Source organism: Centropristis striata, chromosome 12 (assembly GCF_030273125.1).
Source record: "Centropristis striata isolate RG_2023a ecotype Rhode Island chromosome 12, C.striata_1.0, whole genome shotgun sequence".
Lineage (NCBI taxonomy): Eukaryota > Metazoa > Chordata > Actinopteri > Perciformes > Serranidae > Centropristis > Centropristis striata.
Window position 1 is genome coordinate 29,270,948 of NC_081528.1, and position 24,932 is coordinate 29,295,879.

At 41.8% G+C, this 24,932-nt stretch overlaps 6 protein-coding genes across 8 annotated transcripts in view; all 6 read left to right on the forward strand.

Moving 5' to 3' along the window:
• Positions 1 to 24,932, forward strand: part of LOC131981893 (protocadherin gamma-C5-like) — a 338,840-nt gene that overhangs the window by 36,070 nt on the left and 277,838 nt on the right. The window contains exon 1 of one of the 3 annotated variants that reach the window (XM_059346421.1): positions 7,786 to 10,281. The exons of the other annotated variants lie outside the window; for them this stretch is intronic. Within the exon in view, the coding sequence (XP_059202404.1) occupies positions 7,882 to 10,281 (2,400 nt within the window). The 5' untranslated portion in view covers positions 7,786 to 7,881. Of the gene's footprint in view, positions 1 to 7,785; positions 10,282 to 24,932 lie in introns of those variants that run through there. 3 annotated transcript variants of the gene reach the window in all.
• Positions 33 to 2,740, forward strand: LOC131981921 (protocadherin gamma-A12-like). Its single transcript, XM_059346454.1, has one exon. The coding sequence runs from the start codon at positions 134 to 136 to the stop codon at positions 2,543 to 2,545; it is 2,412 nt and encodes an 803-aa protein (XP_059202437.1). The 5' UTR covers positions 33 to 133; the 3' UTR covers positions 2,546 to 2,740.
• LOC131982180 (protocadherin beta-15-like) lies at positions 3,822 to 6,523 on the forward strand. The gene has a single exon (XM_059346775.1). It carries the CDS (start codon positions 4,115 to 4,117, stop codon positions 6,521 to 6,523), a length of 2,409 nt encoding a protein of 802 aa, XP_059202758.1. The 5' UTR covers positions 3,822 to 4,114.
• Positions 13,398 to 15,895, forward strand: LOC131982181 (protocadherin beta-16-like). The gene has a single exon (XM_059346776.1). The coding sequence runs from the start codon at positions 13,457 to 13,459 to the stop codon at positions 15,893 to 15,895; it is 2,439 nt and encodes an 812-aa protein (XP_059202759.1). The 5' UTR covers positions 13,398 to 13,456.
• LOC131982182 (protocadherin beta-16-like) lies at positions 16,977 to 19,584 on the forward strand. The gene has a single exon (XM_059346777.1). It carries the CDS (start codon positions 17,155 to 17,157, stop codon positions 19,582 to 19,584), a length of 2,430 nt encoding a protein of 809 aa, XP_059202760.1. The 5' UTR covers positions 16,977 to 17,154.
• Positions 20,709 to 23,482, forward strand: LOC131982183 (protocadherin beta-15-like). Its single transcript, XM_059346778.1, has one exon. It carries the CDS (start codon positions 21,068 to 21,070, stop codon positions 23,480 to 23,482), a length of 2,415 nt encoding a protein of 804 aa, XP_059202761.1. The 5' UTR covers positions 20,709 to 21,067.

Genomic DNA, 24,932 nt, shown 5'->3' on the forward strand with positions numbered 1-24,932 from the left:
GTTAAATTTCCGCGCATAGTGTGTCGTGTACATTTTCGTGAATTTGTTGGATAATTTTGCTTTTTGAACAGATTTAATTGGTTCGCATTGGGAAGTACAAGTTGTACAAGCTGAGGACATTTTTTGTATCAGGATGGGAGACAAAGGATTTTCAGCGCTCCGTCCGATCTTCTGCTTTGCTTCCTTTATTGTAACGCTGCAGCTCGTTAATGGAGACCTGAGTTATTCTATTCCAGAAGAGATGAAACGCGACTCTGTTATTGGAAATATCGCCAAAGACCTCGGTCTTGATCTGAGGATTTTATCTTCCCGAAAGGCCCGTGTTGATTTTGAGGGGACTCGTAAACGGTACTGTGATATTAATCTGAGTACTGGAGATTTAGTGACATCGGAGAGAATTGACAGAGAAAGCCTTTGTGGCAAGAAACCCTCCTGTGTTGTGAAAGTAGATCTGGTGTTAGAGAATCCTCTGGAGCTGCATCGACTAAGTCTTCATATTCAAGATGTAAATGACAACTCGCCAAAATTTAGAGAACAGTTGATTGAAATGGAAATAAGGGAGTCAGCTGACAAGGGTAACCGCTTCTCTATCGAGGAGGCCCATGACGCAGATATAGGTCAAAATGCTGTTCAAAGGTACAGCCTACAGAAGAACGACAACTTTATTCTCTCTGTTGACAGTAACAAGGTTGAACTGGTACTGGAGAATCCACTGGATCGAGAGAAACAAAAAGAGATAAATTTGATTCTCACAGCTTTAGATGGAGGCTCTCCTCAGAGATCAGGGACTGTAGTTATACACGTCACTGTGCTGGATGCTAATGATAACGCCCCAGTGTTCAGCCAGGCCGTTTATAAAGCCAGTCTGCCTGAAAACTCTCCCCTAGATACCATAGTGATTACTGTTAGTGCTACTGATGCAGATGAAGGAGTTAATGGAGATGTGACATTTTACTTTGGCCACATATCCGATGAAAGTATGAATTTATTTTCTATTGATCCTAAAACTGGGAAAATTAAAGTATCTGGCGTGATTGATTTTGAAGAAAGCAGTTCTTTTGAAATGAGAGTCCAAGCTAAAGATGGTTTAGGACTAACTTCTTACGCCAAAGTGATAATAGATGTTACTGATATGAATGATAATGCTCCAGTGATTTATCTGAAATCATTGTCGACTCCCATACCTGAGAACGTGTCACCTGGTACAGAGGTGGGCATCATTAACGTGCAGGACAGAGACTCTGAGAGTAACGGACAGGTCCGCTGCTCCATTCAGCAAGGTGTCCCTTTTAAGTTGGTTCCTTCTATTAAAAACTATTATTCTCTGGTGACCACAGGACAACTGGACCGTGAACTAGTGTCTGATTACAACATTACAATCACTGCTACTGACGAGGGCTCTCCACCTCTGTCCTCCTCTAAAACTGTTCAGTTATCTGTAGCAGACATCAACGACAACCCACCTGTGTTTGAGGAACAGTCCTACAGCGCATATGTGAGTGAAAATAACAAACCTGGCTCCACTTTATGTTCCGTTAGTGCTCGAGACCCCGACTGGAGACAAAACGGTACAGTGATTTATTCTCTGTTACCCGGTGAGGTGAACGGTGCCCCGGTGTCCTCCTATCTGTCTGTTAACGGAGACACGGGGGTGATCCACGCTGTGAGGTCGTTTGATTATGAACAGTTGAGGAGTTTTAAAGTCCAGGTGATGGCCAGAGACAACGGTTCTCCTCCGCTCAGCAGCAACGTGAGCGTCAGTGTGTTCATATCGGATGTGAATGACAACTCTCCTCAGATACTGTACCCCGCCCCGGAGGGCAACTCCTTCATGACCGAGCTGGTCCCCAAAGCTGCACACGGAGGCTCTCTGGTGTCCAAAGTGATCGCGGTGGACGCGGACTCCGGACAGAACGCCTGGCTGTCCTATCATATAGTGAAGTCCACTGATCCGGGACTTTTCACTATTGGTCTCCACAGCGGAGAGATCAGGACCCAGCGGGACATTTCTGAGTCTGACAGCATGAAACAGAACCTGATTGTGTCAGTGAAAGATAACGGACAGCCCTCTCTCTCTGCCACCTGTTCCATGTATTTACTGATTTCTGATAATTTGGCTGAGGTGCCAGAACTGAAGGACATTTCTTATGATGAGAAGAATTCCAAACTGACCTCTTATCTGATCATCGCTCTGGTGTCTGTGTCCACCTTTTTCCTGACCTTCATCATCATCATCCTGGGTGTGAGGTTCTGTCGCAGGAGAAAGCCCAGACTGTTGTTTGATGGAGCAGTAGCCATCCCCAGCGCTTATCTCCCTCCTAACTACGCAGATGTTGACGGCACAGGAACTTTACGCAGCACTTACAATTATGACGCGTACCTGACAACAGGTTCAAGAACCAGTGACTTTAAGTTCGTGACATCATACAATGACAACACACTGCCTGCTGACCAGACTCTGAGGAAAAGTCCTTCTGACTTTGCTGAAGTGTTTGGTCCATCAGATGAGTCTCCAGAGGTAGGACTCACACAGTTTTGTATCTGATATATTATGTTGGTTGTGACCTTCCATGATATTTTTTGCCATGCCCTTGAAGTAGTCTTGCATCTTAAGTATTTCAGGAAGTATTGGCTAATTTATGCCATGAGCAGTGTCGTTCTTTTCTATTTTTATGATTGTGTTGCCTCAGTAGTTTTATAAATCATTTTTTTAAAAATCAATATAGATCTGATTTTAATTTAGCTCTCCTTTCACTCTCTTCTTTAAATGCCTTAGACTTCATAATGCTTCTTCATATTTTTTGGACTTCATGCTTTTGAAATCAATGCAAACTTGGCCCTGAACAAGTAATGATCATTTTTGACGTCTGTCTGTCGGGGATATGTTTTTTTTTTTATCCCTTCAAAATTCAGTAACTACATTTCATCGTGTAAGTAGGAACTACTACACAGTGATATATGGACATTTAAATGCAGCTTAACAGTAATGACATGTAACCTGGATGTCTGAAACATTCTGTATTCTAGTCAATTGTACCCCTCTCATTACCATCACGCCAGATTTAATTTCCTTTTTACCTGCTGATAACAAATCCATGTTTACTGCAAATCTGTGACCGCAAACTCTTCATTGCAAGAATAACTTGCTTTTGGACATGTCATGTTATATTATTTTGAGCCCACCACAGTCCAAAGTACCAGCAATCAATGTTTCAACTACTATATGCATTTTTTTCGAAACATAAGCTGACCAAATGAACCAACACTATTTTCAGCCACAGATTGTATTATTATATATCATGTATTTGTTGTAAATGTTGTATTGATTAAGCTCTTACCATTTGTAAACATTCTTAATTGAAAAACTAAAGAATTGGGTCAATTTATATTGATCTTACTGAATTAATTTTGTGCCCCTCAGACATTACCTTCCTACCACATATGCGTATTGTAATTTTAGTTACATGTATTAATTTTATTAACCATTGAATGATACACATAGAAAATAGAATATAATCATTTTTTCTTTAATACATGTTAAAATAAGATGTAAATATTATGTATGTATCGTAATGTTTTTTAATTTAAAGTTTTTGTCATGTTCATTTCATATTTGTGGAAATCCCTCCCATCACTTCAATTTTAAGACCATGATTTAACTCTATGTTCAGTAATCATACATATCATAGATACTTTATGAACAGAAATGTTAAATGAGGGAAAGTTTTGAGGTCTCTCTGGCACTTCTTGCCCTGTCCATGGTGCTGAATTGTGATTTCTCTATTTGTCGCTATTAGAGCAAACCCCAAACATTCTAGTTTACTTTCATTGTGCGTGTTAGGATCGTGGTGTTGATAATGGCAGTAACTGTGACATCTTATGTTGGTTTCGTAGATTTTTATCTGTAATATTCCAAATAAACTCACGGCGTCGCTGCTCACTCGCAGATATGAGGAGGTTCATATCTCCACCCACTGCAAAAGGAATAATTCAAGCACTTAAACCGGAGCTGCCATTGTTGTAGAGGCGGCGTACCTTACTTTCAACCTTACGTTTTAATTTTCATTAGAGAAGTGGCGGAATTTTGTTTCCGTGTCTTCTTAAGGAAGATATCATGGGCCACGGAGGGAGATCGTTGCTGATTCTTTTCTGCGTCTTTGCTGTCTTTGTCCACATCGCCACTGCAGATCTCAGCTATTCTGTGCCGGAGGAGATGAGGCCCGGATCCATTGTTGGAAATATCGCCAAGGACCTCGGGCTGGAAGTGGGGAAATTGTTCACTCGTAAAGCCCGTATTGATACTGAGGAAAGCTATCAGCATTACTGCGACATTGATCTAAAAACAGGAAATGTTGTCATCAGGGAAAAGATTGACAGAGAGGAGCTCTGTGGGGAGAAGGTTTCATGTTTGATTAAATTTGAATTGGTCCTGGAGAGCCCGTTGGAGCTACACCGCATTTCACTGCTTATTCAGGATGTAAACGACAATTCACCTGTTTTTCCAAAGGATACAATTAAACTGGAAATAAGGGAATTGGCCATGAAGGGAGTTCGATACCGTGTTAATGAAGCACACGACGCGGACATCGGACAAAATACAGTTAAACAATACAGCTTACAAAAGAATGAATACTTTGTTTTATCTGTTCGAGAGGATGCCGATGGATCTAAGAACGTTGAGTTAGTATTAGACAAAGAGTTAGATCGTGAAAAGGAACACGATTTAAATTTCGTGATGATTGCTGTTGATGGTGGCAACCCACAAAGATCAGGGACAACCAATATACACGTGACTGTGCTGGATGCTAATGATAACGCCCCAGTCTTTGACCAAGCCTTGTACAAAGCCAGTCTACCTGAAAACGCTGCCCTTGATACTGTAGCTGTCACTGTAAGTGCTACTGATGCAGACGAGGGAGTCAATGGGGAGGTGACATATGAGTTTAGCCGCATATCAGAAAGAGCTAAAAAGGTTTTCTCACTAAACAGTAAAACTGGAGAGATAAAAGTCACAGGACCACTTGATTTCGAGAGTAATTCTAAATATGAAATGCGTATCGATGCCAAAGATGGTTATGGGCTTTCATCTGATTCCAAAGTAATGATTGAAATCACTGATGTGAATGATAACGCTCCAGTTATATATATGACATCTTTGATGAGCCCCATACCTGAGAACGTGTCACCTGGTACAGAGGTGGGCATCATTAACGTGCAGGACAGAGACTCTGAGACTAACGGACAGGTCCGCTGCTCCATTCAGCAAGGTGTCCCTTTTAAGTTGGTTCCTTCTATTAAAAACTATTATTCTCTGGTGACCACAGGACAACTGGACCGTGAACTAGTGTCTGATTACAACATTACGATCACTGCCACTGACGAGGGCTCTCCACCTCTGTCCTCCTCTAAAACTGTTCAGTTATCTGTAGCAGACATCAACGACAACCCACCTGTGTTTGAGGAACAGTCGTACAGCGCATATGTGAGTGAAAATAACAAACCTGGCTCCACTTTATGTTCCGTTAGTGCTCGAGACCCCGACTGGAGACAAAACGGTACAGTGATTTATTCTCTGTTATCCGGTGAGGTGAACGGTGCCCCGGTGTCCTCCTATCTGTCTGTTAACGGAGACACGGGGGTGATCCACGCTGTGAGGTCGTTTGATTATGAACAGTTGAGGAGTTTTAAAGTCCAGGTGATGGCCAGAGACAACGGTTCTCCTCCGCTCAGCAGCAGCGTGAGCGTCAGTGTGTTCATATCGGATGTGAATGACAACTCTCCTCAGATACTGTACCCCGCCCCGGAGGGCAACTCCTTCATGACCGAGCTGGTCCCCAAAGCTGCACACGGAGGCTCTCTGGTGTCCAAAGTGATCGCGGTGGACGCGGACTCCGGACAGAACGCCTGGCTGTCCTATCATATAGTGAAGTCCACTGATCCGGGACTTTTCACTATTGGTCTCCACAGCGGAGAGATCAGGACCCAGCGGGACATTTCTGAGTCTGACAGCATGAAACAGAACCTGATTGTGTCAGTGAAAGATAACGGACAGCCCTCTCTCTCTGCCACCTGTTCCATGTATTTACTGATTTCTGATAACTTGGCTGAGGTGCCAGAACTGAAGGACATTTCTTATGATGAGAAGAATTCCAAACTGACCTCTTATCTGATCATCGCGCTGGTGTCTGTGTCCACCTTCTTCCTGACCTTCATCATCATCATCCTGGGTGTGAGGTTCTGTCGCAGGAGAAAGCCCAGACTGTTGTTTGATGGAGCAGTAGCCATCCCCAGCGCTTATCTCCCTCCTAACTACGCAGATGTTGACGGCACAGGAACTTTACGCAGCACTTACAATTATGACGCGTACCTGACAACAGGTTCAAGAACCAGTGACTTTAAGTTCGTGACGTCATACAATGACAACACACTGCCTGCTGACCAGACTCTGAGGAAAAGTCCTTCTGACTTCGCTGATGTGTTTCAAGATTCATTCGAGCCTTCAGAGGTAGGCGCATGTGCTTAAATTGAGTTTTTACACTCAAACTATTTTAAATCAGTCTTCTTGAGCACCACTTGTTCCATCCGGTAGTAGTTCATGGAATAGAGTCATACAAAAGAGTATATCAGTGATATATTCATTTAATCCAAATTATTTAAAACAGGACAAAGTAAAAGATCCAAAATTCCGGAAAGAATACATTTGGTTTCTGTGAAATGTCACTTTGTTGTGATAGTTTTATGGATATAGAAATATACAACATTGTATTATGTTTTGTTGGAGTCTAAAGTTTTCTGTTTTTCATTTTTGTCACCTACGTTTCATTACTGAAATACCTAATTGACTGGTTAACGTCATGTGTTTGAAACGCAGTACTGCTTCCTTTATTTTCTTACTGTACTTTATCCTTTAACAGAAAGCAGGTCATTACATTTCTTCCATATGTACGTAAGAAGTACGAGATTGTGCTTACCTTGATGCCTTTGGTTGTGCAGTGTGAACTTGGATGCATAATGTATCAAAACGTGGGTGCAGTCAGCCCAGAAAACCTATCCTGCAGACCAATGTTTAGTGTATAGAGTACTTTGTTTCATTACCCCTGCCCGACAGTGGCAGGGATTTAGATGAATAAACGGTGTTGAATAAGGCTCTATAAACCAGTAGGTTTTACATAACTCAATCATGCTCCTTAGCACCCTTTTGCTCACACCATTCATAAATGTAGCCATTGTAGTCTTTCACTTCTTTGAAAAAAACGTGAATAACTAGTGCTTTTGTCATTTGATTCATTGTATTTTCATAAATATGACCACAGTGCCATTATAATTAATTAGATTTTGCAGTATGGCATGCCTTTTCAGACTGTTGATGCATATGGGCACTGTTCCATGGTGTGCGTTGCATCTTCTGTGTGTCTCTGTCCATGGTGCTGAAGCCCACTTAACCCTTACAGATTCCCTTTCTTATCACTTCTGTTCAGTAAAAGCAGTTTTATGGAGGTAGATACACACTGACACATAACAGAAAACGCACCTCTACATTTTTATATTAATCATTTATTTATGTATGGGTCTGTCTGAATCCGGGAGTCTGTTGTATTAACTTTTTCATCAGAGTTACTGAAAGGATTCAAACCTTTTGTAATACCTACACGTTGCTCACAGTGTCGCTGTCCACTAGCTTTACTCAATTGTGCTTTTTATTTTGACCCTACACGCCTGCACATTTCTGAAGCACGATAGATTGTTAGTTGGTTAAAGCAGCGAGTTCGCACCACCGTTTTTTCGTACTGCACTTTTTGTTCGAAGAGGATTTCGGTTGGCTGATTGACTTTATTTTACAAGTCTTAATTTTGGTGGATTTGGCACTGGTCTTCCAGGAAAATGGGACACAAAGCATTTTCCGTGCTCGGCCTCGTTACCTCAGTGGAAGTATTTCTTCTGGTGCTGCACACCGTTTATGGAGATGTGTCTTATTCTTTTCCAGAGGAGATGAAACGCGGCTCAGTTATTGGAAATATAGCCAAAGATACTGGACTTGAAGGGGGCAAACTGAGTGCTCGAAAGGCTCGTATTGATGCAGACGGAAACAGCAAACGGTATTGTGACATTAATCTCAGTACGGGAGATATCATTGTTGCCGACAGGATTGACAGAGAGGGGCTTTGTGGAAAGAAGACGTCTTGCGTTTTAAAACAGGAACTTGTTTTGGAGAACCCTTTGGAGCTGCACCGCATTAGTGTCCATGTTCAAGATATTAACGATAATTCACCACAATTTAAAAAGAATACAATAAAATTCGAAATAAGTGAATCGGCTTCTAAAGGAAGTCGCTATCGTCTAGATGAGGCCCACGATGCAGATGTCGGACAAAACGCCATCCAAGGCTATAGTATCGAGGCAAATGAGAACTTCAGATTAAACATTGTTTCAAAAAGCGGAGGAGGAAAATACAGCGAGTTAATTTTAGAGAAAGAGCTGGATAGAGAACAAAAGCAGGAGCTAATGATTGTGCTAATGGCAACAGACGGAGGCTCTCCTCAGAGATCAGGTACTGCAGTTATCCACGTCACTGTGCTGGATGCTAATGATAACGCCCCAGTGTTCAGCCAGGCCGTTTATAAAGCCAGTCTGCCTGAAAACTCTCCTTTAGATACCGTAGTGGTTACAGTGAGTGCTACTGATGCAGACGAGGGAGTCAATAGAGAGGTGACATATGAATTTGATCACATTTCAGATGAAAGTAATAACGTGTTTTTTCTTGATCAGACAACCGGTGAAGTGAAAGTAACTGGATCAATAGATTATGAGGAGTTGTCTTCTTATGAAATGCAAATTACAGCCAAGGATGGTCTTGGATTAGTGTCATCTACGACATTGATGATTGATGTCACAGATGTCAATGACAATGCCCCTCTTATTTTCATCAAGTCACTGACAAACCCTATACCAGAAGATAGCCCCCCTGGTACAGAGGTGGGCATCATTAACGTGCAGGACAGAGACTCTGAGACTAACGGACAGGTCCGCTGCTCCATTCAGCAAGGTGTCCCTTTTAAGTTGGTTCCTTCTATTAAAAACTATTATTCTCTGGTGACCACAGGACAACTGGACCGTGAACTAGTGTCTGATTACAACATTACAATCACTGCCACTGACGAGGGCTCTCCACCTCTGTCCTCCTCTAAAACTGTTCAGTTATCTGTAGCAGACATCAACGACAACCCACCTGTGTTTGAGGAACAGTCCTACAGCGCATATGTGAGTGAAAATAACAAACCTGGCTCCACTTTATGTTCCGTTAGTGCTCGAGACCCCGACTGGAGACAAAACGGTACAGTGATTTACTCTCTGTTACCCGGTGAGGTGAACGGTGCCCCAGTGTCCTCCTATCTGTCTGTTAACGGAGACACGGGGGTGATCCACGCTGTGAGGTCGTTTGATTATGAACAGTTGAGGAGTTTTAAAGTCCAGGTGATGGCCAGAGACAACGGTTCTCCTCCGCTCAGCAGCAACGTGAGCGTCAGTGTGTTCATATCGGATGTGAATGACAACTCTCCTCAGATACTGTACCCCGCCCCGGAGGGCAACTCCTTCATGACCGAGCTGGTCCCCAAAGCTGCACACGGAGGCTCTCTGGTGTCCAAAGTGATCGCGGTGGACGCGGACTCCGGACAGAACGCCTGGCTGTCCTATCATATAGTGAAGTCCACTGATCCGGGACTTTTCACTATTGGTCTCCACAGCGGAGAGATCAGGACCCAGCGGGACATTTCTGAGTCTGACAGCATGAAACAGAACCTGATTGTGTCAGTGAAAGATAACGGACAGCCCTCTCTCTCTGCCACCTGTTCCATGTATTTACTGATTTCTGATAACTTGGCTGAGGTGCCAGAACTGAAGGACATTTCTTATGATGAGAAGAATTCCAAACTGACCTCTTATCTGATCATCGCGCTGGTGTCTGTGTCCACCTTCTTCCTGACCTTCATCATCATCATCCTGGGTGTGAGGTTCTGTCGCAGGAGAAAGCCCAGACTGTTGTTTGATGGAGCAGTAGCCATCCCCAGCGCTTATCTCCCTCCTAACTACGCAGATGTTGACGGCACAGGAACTTTACGCAGCACTTACAATTATGACGCGTACCTGACAACAGGTTCAAGAACCAGTGACTTTAAGTTCGTGACATCATACAATGACAACACACTGCCTGCTGACCAGACTCTGAGGAAAAGTCCTTCTGACTTTGCTGAAGCATTTGGTCATTCAGAGGAGTCCTTAGAGGTAGGCCCCAGTATATATATACTTTCAGATTCAAAATGAACCACTATTCCTCCCTTTTTATTTAACTGGCTAACCACGGGTTTGTCTTTTCTTGTATTTGGGGTTTAAGGTGTTCCTCAAAAGTACTGTTTTACCACAATTTAACAGTTGTTTGTTTCCACATTATGCAAAGAAGTGATATGAATCATGGTTACATTCAAGTTTGTCCAACAGTTTTGGCCGTCCACATCTGCTGCATGAGGTTGCTCTGTTAAATCTTATTGACATTTTGTTTATCATTGAATTTACCTTGGCTAAATCCACATAATCCAACCCATAATCATGTTTTTTGTACAGAGTAAATTTTTGCCATTTCATTACAAAGCAGTTTTTCAAGGCATTTCAGACTTCACGGTAAATTACTTTTGAAAAAAAATATAATTCAATTAGTTGCATTGTAGCTCATGGCATGTAGCTTCAATTTATGGAATGATCAGAATAATCTGCATTGATGAACGTATTTGAGGAAGTAAAAGTGTTTTTGCAATTTTTCCTCTCTTTGCTGAACATCACTCACATTCATCAGTACATCAGGTGAACGTGTCATATTTCATAACAATCGCTTTGTAAATGTGAAGTTCCACCTCTAAAAATTCACTACAACTTATCTTACAGTGTGTACATAATTAAACCCGGGGTACTTTATACATTAAAATGTGGACGATCTTGACAATGTCTTCGGAAACATATTGTGTGTCTTACAGATTGGGGTTCACGTTGTTGCAGTATAGTTCCTTTTTTGGATAGTTAAATATGCACATAAGAAACAACTACACTTATGGCAAATTGGATGATGACATTTCAACTTAAAGTGCTGCTGTGTAGAGTCTGACATTTGGTAGCTCTGGAATGTTAGCTTTGTTGTGCCAGTGGCCTAAAAATTCAGACCTGACTGTGATGTCTGATACCTCACTTCATAATTAGTGGTGTTACCTCATCTTAAGCCATGGCTATTTCTTCGTCAAGGTGCTGTATTGGGCTGATGACAGGTTTTTGCTGGAAAATATTTCTTTCAGTACAACTACATTAAGCAACTATATTAAGCAAGTAATGCAGTTATTTACACAGCGGCTTTGAAATGTGATTGGTTGCAACGTTTATATGTTATCAAGTGATGTAATGTATGTTTGTGTCCACACAAGCTCAGAAAAAAGTGAACTACACCGGCATAGCTTTTAGGATTAGATGTTGTCTTCTTCGTGCCAATATGATGGGTCGGTTATGTTTTCCATTTATTCCAGCACTCAACTTCAGCTATACAACCCTGATTCCAAAAAGGTTTGAACACTGTATAAAACATACATAAAAATACAATGCATCATATTCACAGTGTAAATTTATTAAAAAACATGTTTTTTTGGTTTGAATATTAAATATACTGTCTTTGTACAGTTTTTTAGTTGAACCTATGTCACAAGGGATTAGCAAATAATTGCATTCTGTTTCATTTACATTTTAGAAAATGTCCCAACTTTGTGCAATTAGGTTTGTACAAAAATAGCTGCAGACATAGTAAACCATCAGAATCGGCTGCATTTATAGTGTCAGTGTAATGTTTGGTCTTTCGTTTTTGTGTTTCAAACAAGCAGTGTGATTATATCTTTGGTTTGCTTTTCAGGCTTTCCGTAACAGGTGCATTAACTCATCTAATGATTGGATGAACTTTAAAAAAACTACAGAGTTGTTCAAAATGTAATCGTACCATTAACATTTCAAATTTTTTTAGAGAACACAATTAGTAAGAAATGTGTCTTGCAATCTATTTTCCGTAGGCAAATAAAATGTAGTCATATAAAATAAGGTCTTTCCTCAATGCTCATTGGGGCACATTACTATCATTGATACATCAAAAGTGTGTGTCACTGAATAGCACCAGTGCTATCACATGTATATCTTCATTTAGTGCAGAACTTTTTGTAAACTGTGAAGTTATAAAGTTACACCATCTATTTTGGAGATTTTCGTCAACTGTCGTAGCAACATTGTACAGTACCTTAAGATTTTATAGGATAAGCAAGGTATTTAGTGTGATCATGGATTTTATTGTTTTTATTTTAGTTTATTATGGTGGACAATCTAACATGTTCAAATAAATGATTTTTATACTCTTTAGTTAGAAAATTGCAACCCTGTATAATGCTACAGTCATATTTAGTTGTAATATATAATGCAGGTGTTTTTGATTGGTATTACAATATAAGTTTAATCAGACTTCAACCTTACTCAAGCATCTTATTTTCCTACTACCCACATTAAAACATTTTAGCGAATTGTGGATATGTGAACACTTTCAAACACGTTCTCTGCAGAAAATATTGAGCCTATCCGTCTCCCTGCTTCCATTTTTAAAATGAACTCATTTGTTATTCTTTGTCCCTGCATGTGATGCTAAGTGGCGCCAATCTGGTATCTAAACCGAAAGTCTGATAAAGAGGTGATTGATGCTTACTGAATGCAGTGCTTTGTGTTTCATTGTTACTTAACCATACTCTGCTTGGTTTTGGTTTATAGCAACTTTTTCTATTGCATTTTTTCTCATGCATTTAATGAGTTACTGTGCACATATTATTTCATATTTAAACTAAATGGTGATGGATTTATCCTTTTCTTTAAATGAATAATCAAACATAGCATTTGGCACTCTGAGGTAAAGTGTTTCTTACAGTATAACATCTAGTAGGGGTTAATTTATAAAAAAAAAAAAGCTTATGAAGAACACAATGCAGGAAAAGTATATAGCAGTAAAGACCGGTGGAGCCTCTCCAGATAAGGCAATCACAGCAGTTCTATGGTCATTTATAGTAAATACACATATTCGACAATCTACTATAGCAGTGCAGATATAAGAAACAAAACTTGACTGAATAAGAGTAAGGTTCTCCTTCAGCTAGTGAAGTTAGCACTAGTTTTGGTGCTATAACTGATTGAAACTCTTGGTGTCACTGTGCACCAACAAAGGCCGAGTGGAGAGCTACTACATCCATTCGTTTCCACCATTGCAGAGCGTTATTGTAGTGCGGTGTGTCTGTCGGTTAAGGACTATGCAAAGGGCCTATATGTTGTAAATGATATTCGGATAGTTAAAACGAGGAATAAAGCCGTCTTTAATCTCTCGGGAAGAATTGTCCAGGGAAGGATGAACACCTGGCCGGTCATGGGACATACAGTGCGCAGAGGATTTTCTTTGGATCGCTGTGTTGTTTTCCTTTTCATCAGCCTGCATTTCGCGTATGGAGACGTGAGCTACTCCATTGCAGAGGAGATGAAACGCGGGTCTGTGATTGGAAATATCGCCAAAGATCTCGGCGTCGGGATTGCCACACTTTCCTCGCGTAAAGCTCGCATTGACACAGACAGAAATGACAAGCGGTATTGTGATATTAATCTGGGTACCGGAGATTTGATTGTTAATGACAGGATCGACAGGGAGGGCCTTTGTGGTAAGAAGGCGACGTGTGTTTTAAAAGAGGAGCTTGTTTTGGAAAACCCTTTAGAGCTTCATCGTATCAGTATTCATGTGCAAGATATAAACGACAACGCTCCTCAATTTAGTGAGGATTTGATTACATTAGAAATAAGAGAATCTGCAGACAAAGGAGCTAGATTCTTACTCACTGAAGCCCATGATGCAGATATCGGTACAAATACTGTACAGCGCTACAATTTACAAAACAATGAACATTTCACCATTAATGTAGATACACAGGGTAGGGGGCGGAAACACACCGAATTGGTTTTGGTGAAAGAATTGGACCGAGAGCAAGAGAAAGAACTAAGGCTTGTGCTTACAGCTCTAGATGGAGGTTCTCCTCAGAGGTCAGGTACTGCGATCATTCAGGTCACTGTACTGGATGCTAATGATAACGCCCCAATGTTCAGCGAGGACGTTTACAAATCCAGTCTCCCTGAAAACTCTCCTGTAGATACAGTTGTGGTTACTGTGAGCGCTACTGATGCAGACGAGGGACCCAATGGTGATATTACATACAATTTTGATCATGTAGCTGATGACTATATCTCTTTGTTCTCACTTGATCATAAGACGGGAGAGATACGAGTCATCGGCTCTATCGATTATGAGACTGAGACCTCCATTGAACTGCGAGTAAGAGCAAAAGACGGACCAGGTCTTACGTCCTACTGTACAGTAATAATAGATATAACAGATGCCAATGACAACCCGCCTGCTATCAGTTTGAAATCACTGTCTACTCCCATACCTGAGAACGTGTCACCTGGTACAGAGGTGGGCATCATTAACGTGCAGGACAGAGACTCTGAGACTAACGGACAGGTCCGCTGCTCCATTCAGCAAGGTGTCCCTTTTAAGTTGGTTCCTTCTATCAAAAACTATTATTCTCTGGTGACCACAGGACAACTGGACCGTGAACTAGTGTCTGATTACAACATTACAATAACTGCCACTGACGAGGGCTCTCCACCTCTGTCCTCCTCTAAAACTGTTCAGTTATCTGTAGCAGACATCAACGACAACCCACCTGTGTTTGAGGAACAGTCGTACAGCGCATATGTGAGTGAAAATAACAAACCTGGCTCCACTTTATGTTCCGTTAGTGCTCGAGACCCCGACTGGAGACAAAACGGTACAGTGATTTATTCTCTGTTACCCGGTGAGGTGAACGGTGCCCCGGTGTCCTCCTATCTGTCTGTTAACGGAGACACGGGGGTGATCCACGCTGTGAGGTCGTTTGATTATGAACAGTTGAGGAGTTTTAAAGTCCAGGTGATGGCCAGAGACAACGGTTCTCCTCCGCTCAGCAGCAACGTGAGCGTCAGTGTGTTCATATCGGATGTGAATGACAACTCTCCTCAGATACTGTACCCCGCCCCGGAGGGCAACTCCTTCATGACCGAGCTGGTCCCCAAAGCTGCCCACGGAGGCTCTCTGGTGTCCAAAGTGATCGCGGTGGACGCGGACTCCGGACAGAACGCCTGGCTGTCCTATCATATAGTGAAGTCCACTGATCCGGGACTTTTCACTATCGGTCTCCACAGCGGAGAGATCAGGACCCAGCGGGACATTTCTGAGTCTGACAGCATGAAACAGAACCTGATTGTGTCAGTGAAAGATAACGGACAGCCCTCTCTCTCTGCCACCTGTTCCATGTATTTACTGATTTCTGATAACTTGGCTGAGGTGCCAGAACTGAAGGACATTTCTTATGATGAGAAGAATTCCAAACTGACCTCTTATCTGATCATCGCGCTGGTGTCTGTGTCCACCTTTTTTCTGACCTTCATCATCATCATCCTGGGTGTGAGGTTCTGTCGCAGGAGAAAGCCCAGACTGTTGTTTGATGGAGCAGTAGCCATCCCCAGCGCTTATCTCCCTCCTAACTACGCAGATGTTGACGGCACAGGAACTTTACGCAGCACTTACAATTATGACGCGTACCTGACAACAGGTTCAAGAACCAGTGACTTTAAGTTCGTGACATCATACAATGACAACACACTGCCTGCTGACCAGACTCTGAGGAAAAGTCCTTCTGACTTTGCTGAAGTGTTTGGAGATTGTGATTCTTCTCCTGAGGTAAGAGCATCAGCCATTTAAACTACTCGCTCTTGTGACTGGCAGTGTGAAATTGATGTTGAGAAAATGACTTTTAAAATATCAAAAGCATTTTTCCACAGTGGTTAGGGAAGTTAGGTACATATGGGGCCTTTTCTTTTGCAACAAACAAAACTGTCAACGACCAAGGGAAGAGGAAGATGATTTTGTTCTTCTCAGTTGGTTCAGTAACGGCTTTGCTGAATTATTTCCCTTACTATTCCCAATTGTTCAGTGGCAGTGACATCAGTGATCTGCAATTGCATGCGTTCCTTATTCTTGGTTTATGTAGTCGTGTATATTTATTATGGTATAATCATATTCTTCGAAATTATAGGCGACCTATTTCTTATGAGGCTACAGTGGAGCTTTTTCCCCCAACTTGTGATATTTTGGAAATACTGAGCCTGTCCTATAATCTATTGGCTTTTTGCATAGTGATTAGAGTCCTGCAATTAAATCAAAGTTTGTTCTTTTATTTCCTTACATAAATTGTTATTTTCACTCGTTTTATTTCTCTACACAGCAAAGAAATGAAAGTTTCAGGATTGTTTTTCATTAGCTGGAATCATTCCTTACAATATTTAAACAATTAAGTCGGGTCATTTATTATACTATTTTGGTATTTTAGAGGATTTCTCATAGACTGTCCGTTTGCCTACTCTTCATGCTATAATTTATTTCCAAAGTATTTGTCATGGATGGCTGTCACACCATTTCAAAAAGACATAAGCACACAGGGTTATCCACTGTACACGCTTAACTTTATACATACTTTATTTTGCAAGAAAATCAATGTTTTAACCAACATGAGTTTGGTTTTTCACACGGAAAAAGCAGTGCTCATTATAAATAAATATGCGACGCCCTGGTGAAACAATGCTGATGTTTTAGACTTGCTCTTTATGTTTTATCTTTTGAACATGCTTTACGGCATTACAATATAAATACACTTATAAATTAATGTATCGTTTGTAAATACAGTTGTCATAATTGTATACTTTGGAAAGACTTGCAGCGTGTGGAAGTGTGTAATTTCTAGAGGCGACTCACGATGTCGCTATGCACCAGCTGTTAAAGATTATGTATCGACCTCCACCCACTCTTGTCGACGCACACCGGAACTCAGTGTGCTGCAGTTGATCATCCAAAAAGGCAGAGACTTGGTCTTGGATTGTGTTCATTTTGGTTCAGATCAGTCATTTTTGGCTGTGTTTTGTTTACATTGACTAGGGAACGTTAATCGTTTTTAGATTGACGTCATGATGGCTGTCCCTGGACTATCATTACAAAGCTGTGCCGTTGTTTTACTGCTCCTCTCTCTTCGTTTTTCTAATGGAGATGTAAGCTATTCTTTTCCCGAGGAGACGAAACGCGGATGGGTGATCGGGAATATCGCAAAAGACTTGGGTCTTGAAACAAGCAAACTATCCACTCGAAAGGCCCGCATTGATACAGATGGCAGCGACAAACGATTCTGTGACTTAAACCTGCGTAATGGGGATCTCACTGTTGCCGAGAGGATTGACAGAGAGGGCCTTTGTGGAGACAAAGCCTCATGCGTTTTAAAACAAGAACTCATGTTAGAGAATCCATTAGAATTGCATCGAATTAGTCTTCACGTCCAGGATATAAATGATAACTCTCCGCAATTCACTAATGATTTGATCCATATAGATATTCGTGAATCCGCGGATAAAGGTGCCCGGTTTCCAATAGAAGAAGCACATGATGCGGACATAGGGAAATATGCCGTTCAGACGTACAACCTCCAAAGCAATGAGAATTTCATTCTGGGCGTGGGGACTAATTCTGTGGAACTTGTGCTAAATAAAGAGCTTGACCGTGAAGATTTAAAGGAAATAAATCTACTTCTTACTGCAGTGGATGGTGGTTCTCCTCAAAGGTCAGGTACTGTGGTCATTCACATCACTGTACTTGATGCTAATGATAACGTCCCAGTGTTCAGCCAGGCCGTTTATAAAGCCAGTCTGCCCGAAAATTCTCCACTAGGAACTGTTGTGCTGACAGTGAGTGCAACTGATGCAGACGAGGGGTTAAATGGAGAAGTTACATATGGTTTTGGACACATTTCAGAAGACATTAAGTCGATTTTTGCAATAGATCCGAAGACAGGTGATATAAAATCAACGACCACTGTTGATTTTGAAACAGCGTCATCTTTTGAGCTGCGTGTTACAGCAAAAGATGGTTTAGGATTAACTTCTTATGCCAAAGTCATCATAGATGTTACTGATGTCAATGATAACCCCCCTGTAATACATCTAAAATCAGTGACTACTCCCATACCTGAGAACGTGTCACCTGGTACAGAGGTGGGCATCATTAACGTGCAGGACAGAGACTCTGAGACTAACGGACAGGTCCGCTGCTCCATTCAGCAAGGTGTCCCTTTTAAGTTGGTTCCTTCTATTAAAAACTATTATTCTCTGGTGACCACAGGACAACTGGACCGTGAACTAGTGTCTGATTACAACATTACAATCACTGCCACTGACGAGGGCTCTCCACCTCTGTCCTCCTCTAAAACTGTTCAGTTATCTGTAGCAGACATCAACGACAACCCACCTGTGTTTGAGGAACAGTCGTACAGCGCATATGTGAGTGAAAATAACAAACCTGGCTCCACTTTATGTTCCGTTAGTGCTCGAGACCCCGACTGGAGACAAAACGGTACAGTGATTTATTCTCTGTTACCCGGTGAGGTGAACGGTGCCCCGGTGTCCTCCTATCTGTCTGTTAACGGAGACACGGGGGTGATCCACGCTGTGAGGTCGTTTGATTATGAACAGTTGAGGAGTTTTAAAGTCCAGGTGATGGCCAGAGACAACGGTTCTCCTCCGCTCAGCAGCAACGTGAGCGTCAGTGTGTTCATATCGGATGTGAATGACAACTCTCCTCAGATACTGTACCCCGCCCCGGAGGGCAACTCCTTCATGACCGAGCTGGTCCCCAAAGCTGCACACGGAGGCTCTCTGGTGTCCAAAGTGATCGCGGTGGACGCGGACTCCGGACAGAACGCCTGGCTGTCCTATCATATAGTGAAGTCCACTGATCCGGGACTTTTCACTATTGGTCTCCACAGCGGAGAGATCAGGACCCAGCGGGACATTTCTGAGCCTGACAGCATGAAACAGAACCTGATTGTGTCAGTGAAAGATAACGGACAGCCCTCTCTCTCTGCCACCTGTTCCATGTATTTACTGATTTCTGATAACTTGGCTGAGGTGCCAGAACTGAAGGACATTTCTTATGATGAGAAGAATTCCAAACTGACCTCTTATCTGATCATCGCGCTGGTGTCTGTGTCCACCTTCTTCCTGACCTTCATCATCATCATCCTGGGTGTGAGGTTCTGTCGCAGGAGAAAGCCCAGACTGTTGTTTGATGGAGCAGTAGCCATCCCCAGCGCTTATCTCCCTCCTAACTACGCAGATGTTGACGGCACAGGAACTTTACGCAGCACTTACAATTATGACGCGTACCTGACAACAGGTTCAAGAACCAGTGACTTTAAGTTCGTGACATCATACAATGACAACACACTGCCTGCTGACCAGACTCTGAGGAAAAGTCCTTCAGACTTTGTTGAAGCTTTTGGGGATTGTGATTCTTCTCCTGAGGTAGGAAGTGATATCACATACTTTTTTGACCCATTTGCATCTAAATAATCCTGGCAATACCATTATACTTTCAAAATATAGTAAATATACGTTATCGTGTGTAAACTAATTTAACGCTGCAAGTCGGTACAAGCTTAACTACATTTAACTTGTCTGAATTCACACACTGAGCGTGACTTTGCACCACGAGTTTACATAAAAGTTATTTTGTCATAGCATGGACAATTCTGACATTCTGTGGTGAATCAAGCAACAGCTTTTGTTTTCTTTTTTCATAGTTTTCCCCCCAAAGTTGGTCTATGTATTGACACAGCATTTTTCCTTTCCTGCTCGTGACTTATCTGTTAAACTGCTGGTTGTTTTTTGTGTGCCAGCCCTTGCTGAGTAGACCGAGCCGGCGCTGTCCCTGGTGCTGAACCTTGCTGTTGCTCCTGTCTTGCATTTAATTCCTGTCTACTAGTTACTTACATTTCAAGTTTTTTGCATGACAGTTTTCTTGAAAAAAAGATTTAATATGAGAAAACTCTGTCTCATTTTCTAATTAGCATTACGACTCTGCATTACATTATTACGTTGTTGAATGGTTAAAAAAGCACAAAAGAAATCACATAGTGTAAATTACTTTTATTCTTTTTTATATTTGGCGGTCAGTAACAGTTCATGCTTAAACTGTGGCTCATAAACAATTATTTCAAATTGCTGTTAACCCTTTTCTGTGAAATGATTATTGTCCTCCCCTGTAGTTATAAATTACAGGTAATGTGAAAGAAAAAAAATACATTAATTTTTTATTTTTACTTAAGTGCAACATAGAAGACATGCTGTTGATTTAATCATTTTGTTATTTGATCATCTGGTATTATTTAATTACATGTTTTTATGGAATTTAAACGGATTCTGGGGGAAAGTGGAGGAAGGTGTATTAATGTTTCACGGCAAATTATTGAAATATTTTTTTAAATTTTATATTAAGAGAGCAAAAGAGACAGCATGATATGCCATTTGAAGCCAAGTTTAGAGATATAACTTTCAACACAAATGTCATGACCTGTGGTACAAGATTCTTTAACATTAAGGGTGTGTTGTCTTGCTATTATCACAATCATATGTTTGTGGTGGTAAACTTTAGGAGGAGACAATCTTGTTTTTAAAGCCCAGTAAAACAGAAGCAGCATCTCTCTCAACAAAAGAAAAGATAAAAGATAATAGCGGTCATTTAGGCTTTTATATGATGCGTTTTTATTCCAGCATTATGTCGATGTGACCTGATAATGTTTTTCATAAAAAATGAATGGCATCTTTAAAAGTGTTATATTATATTCGTACTCACGGTGTCACTATAGACCAGCTATGGAGTCAACTTGTCATCCGGGTTTGCACACCACCCATTATTGGGATCGACATTCCCTGTGTTCTGTGCAGCCTTCAACAAAGACGATACATGCTTGGAAGCTACATATATTAATCAAATAACGTACGTTTAATACTCGAAATTGACGTGTTTTAATTTTTGTACGACTGTCTGAGGACGATGGGCGGACTGAGCGTACTTCAAAGCTACGGCTTTGTGTTTTTCTTTGTTGCGGTGCATTACGCACACGGAGACCTGAGCTATTCTGTACAAGAGGAGCTCAAACGCGGATCTGTTATTGGAAATATCGCCAAGGATCTCGGGCTGGAGGTGGGCAGACTGTCTGCTCGCAAAGCTCGTGTTGACATGGAGAGAAACGACAAACAATATTGTGGAATTAACCTTCGGAGCGGAGATTTGATCGTTGCGGAGAGAATAGACCGAGAGGAGCATTGTGGAGAAAAGCCTTCGTGTGTTCTTAAATTCGACTTGCTGTTAGAAAACCCATTGGAGTTACACAGGCTGTCCCTGCAGGTGCAGGACATCAACGATAATGCACCAATTTTCCCGAAGGATTCTGTAAAACTAGAAATCACAGAGTCAGCTGATAAAGGAGCTAGGTATCGCATCAATGCAGCACACGATGCAGACATAGGCAAGAACTCAGTTGAAAGCTACGTTTTGCAACAAAACCCTCACTTTGTGTTCAGTATTCAGACGACAAGTGCAGGGAGAAAATATGGTGAGCTGGTTTTAGATAAAGAGTTAGACCGAGAGGAGCAGCAGGAAATGAAATTATTGCTCACAGCTGTGGATGGAGGCTCTCCTCAGAGATCCGGGACTGTAGTCATACACGTCATTGTACTTGATGCTAATGATAACGCCCCAGTTTTTACTGAGGCCGTTTATACAGCCACGTTACCAGAAAACTCACCCATGAAAACCCCAGTTATCACTGTAAGTGCATCAGATGCAGATGAAGGTGTAAACGGAGAGGTTTCATATGAATTTAGTCGACTCTCTGATAAATCAGGAAAACTTTTTTCATTGGATGAGAAAACTGGAGAAATCACTGTGACAGGTGACATAGATTATGAAGAGGGATCAAAGTATGAAATATTTGTTGAGGCCAAAGATGGTTATGGCCTCTCCTCAGAAGCAAAAGTAATTATTGATATCACTGATGTAAATGACAACGCCCCCCTGATATATGTAAAATCTCTCACCAATCACATACCTGAGAACGTGTCACCTGGTACAGAGGTGGGCATCATTAACGTGCAGGACAGAGACTCTGAGACTAACGAACAGGTCCGCTGCACCATTCAGCAAGGTGTCCCTTTTAAGTTGGTTCCTTCTATTAAAAACTATTATTCTCTGGTGACCACAGGACAACTGGACCGTGAACTAGTGTCTGATTACAACATTACAATCACTGCCACTGACGAGGGCTCTCCACCTCTGTCCTCCTCTAAAACTGTTCAGTTATCTGTAGCAGACATCAACGACAACCCACCTGTGTTTGAGGAACAGTCGTACAGCGCATATGTGAGTGAAAATAACAAACCTGGCTCCACTTTATGTTCCGTTAGTGCTCGAGACCCCGACTGGAGACAAAACGGTACAGTGATTTATTCTCTGTTACCCGGTGAGGTGAACGGTGCCCCGGTGTCCTCCTATCTGTCTGTTAACGGAGACACGGGGGTGATCCACGCTGTGAGGTCGTTTGATTATGAACAGTTGAGGAGTTTTAAAGTCCAGGTGATGGCCAGAGACAACGGTTCTCCTCCGCTCAGCAGCAACGTGAGCGTCAGTGTGTTCATATCGGATGTGAATGACAACTCTCCTCAGATACTGTACCCCGCCCCGGAGGGCAACTCCTTCATGACCGAGCTGGTCCCCAAAGCTGCACACGGAGGCTCTCTGGTGTCCAAAGTGATCGCGGTGGACGCGGACTCCGGACAGAACGCCTGGCTGTCCTATCATATAGTGAAGTCCACTGATCCGGGACTTTTCACTATTGGTCTCCACAGCGGAGAGATCAGGACCCAGCGGGACATTTCTGAGTCTGACAGCATGAAACAGAACCTGATTGTGTCAGTGAAAGATAACGGACAGCCCTCTCTCTCTGCCACCTGTTCCATGTATTTACTGATTTCTGATAACTTGGCTGAGGTGCCAGAACTGAAGGACATTTCTTATGATGAGAAGAATTCCAAACTGACCTCTTATCTGATCATCGCGCTGGTGTCTGTGTCCACCTTCTTCCTGACCTTCATCATCATCATCCTGGGTGTGAGGTTCTGTCGCAGGAGAAAGCCCAGACTGTTGTTTGATGGAGCAGTAGCCATCCCCAGCGCTTATCTCCCTCCTAACTACGCAGATGTTGACGGCACAGGAACTTTACGCAGCACTTACAATTATGACGCGTACCTGACAACAGGTTCAAGAACCAGTGACTTTAAGTTCGTGACATCATACAATGACAACACACTGCCTGCTGACCAGACTCTGAGGAAAAGTCCTTCAGACTTTGCTGAAGCTTTTGGGGATTGTGACTCTTCTCCTGAGGTAGGAACATGTGCCACTTATTGATCGGCCTAAATGTTGATGTACCTTGATCGTGATCGTGGGTATTTTAGCATGTGCTCATATTCTTGCCTGTGGAGGAAATAGTTTTGCCTGTGATTTTACTTAAATCTGTGGTTTGATTGTTTTTTTAAAGGATTATCTTAGCATCTGTTTTGTATCTGTGCTTCACACAATCATTCTTTTTAGCTCATTTAAATGACCACCTCCTGAGTACTTAAATTGATACATTTTGGAGTGTATATCTACTACACGTTTCCCCTTGTGTGTCGGCCTTTTTTAGTGTCTTTCTACATGTAACACCTCCTTTCTTAAGTCACAGAGCGTTTTCTTTAATTGTAGTTTTCACATGTTTAATTATCTGGGAGATTTCCCCCAGGATAGGACTCTAATGAGTTTTCTTTCATCTGTATCTGTTTATCTAGTAGTGGTGTAGTTTCCAGGGATGTCGAGTAGTGCTGCTTCCAGTTTCAATGTCTCTGCCCTTGGTGCTGAACCTCGGTATTTCTCTGCCGTGGTTTTTTTCAGGATAACCTTTCGCCTTATTGTTGTTTCACCATTTCAAAATATAAATACATTATGTTCAATATTGCAGTCTTCGTCATATTCTAAAGTATCTACTTCCCATCTTTAAATTATATTGAACCACACATGGCTTTGGATGAGGGAAAGAGGGAAAAAACCCACATCAGTTTAAAATTGAAATATCTGTTTTGTCAGTCTTCCAAGTTTTATTGTTCAATTTTGGGTCCAGTCCCATATGAATCATGTTTATTTTAAAGTTATCTACATTTTCTTTCACATTGGCTAACGTTCAGTGACAGTACAACAAGCTCTCAAGTTTTCGTTTAAGGGATTTTTTCTGGAAGTGATCGATCGGCGCATTCCGTATTTTCCTTCAACATTTTTAACAGCCTTGTTGTTGTTGTTGTTGTTGTTGTTGTTGTAATTGTTCAGAATAGCTATTCAACAATGGCTGCATCGTTTTTCATCTGTGTCCAAACGCTGATTGTACGAATCACTGCCTGGCATACATTGGTAGGATTCACTCATGCACATTTTGAAAAAAAAAAGTTTTGTTTGTTTTCTTTGTTCTTGGCAGATATATGAGTATATTTCACTGCTATTAGTTGGTGGGGCTGTCGCATATCGTGTATCAGCTGACTCGACAAGCCAAACACCAACATTTATCTAAAATAGGCTATGTTGTTGCATCACCTCGATTCTACAGGAGAGACAGACAAGAAGAGAGAACGAGAGATGGACCTGTCAGCGAGCGTTTCTATACCGCATTTACCTGCAGACTTAACATAACATCAGGGTTACAGACTGTGCAATCTGTTTTTTTAACTGGCCGACATTATCTGCAGCATTTAACATGAAACAACACAGAGCCGGTCTGAGGTCACACATTGTTTGACAAACAATTGGGCAAAATTGCTTTACTGCCATCACT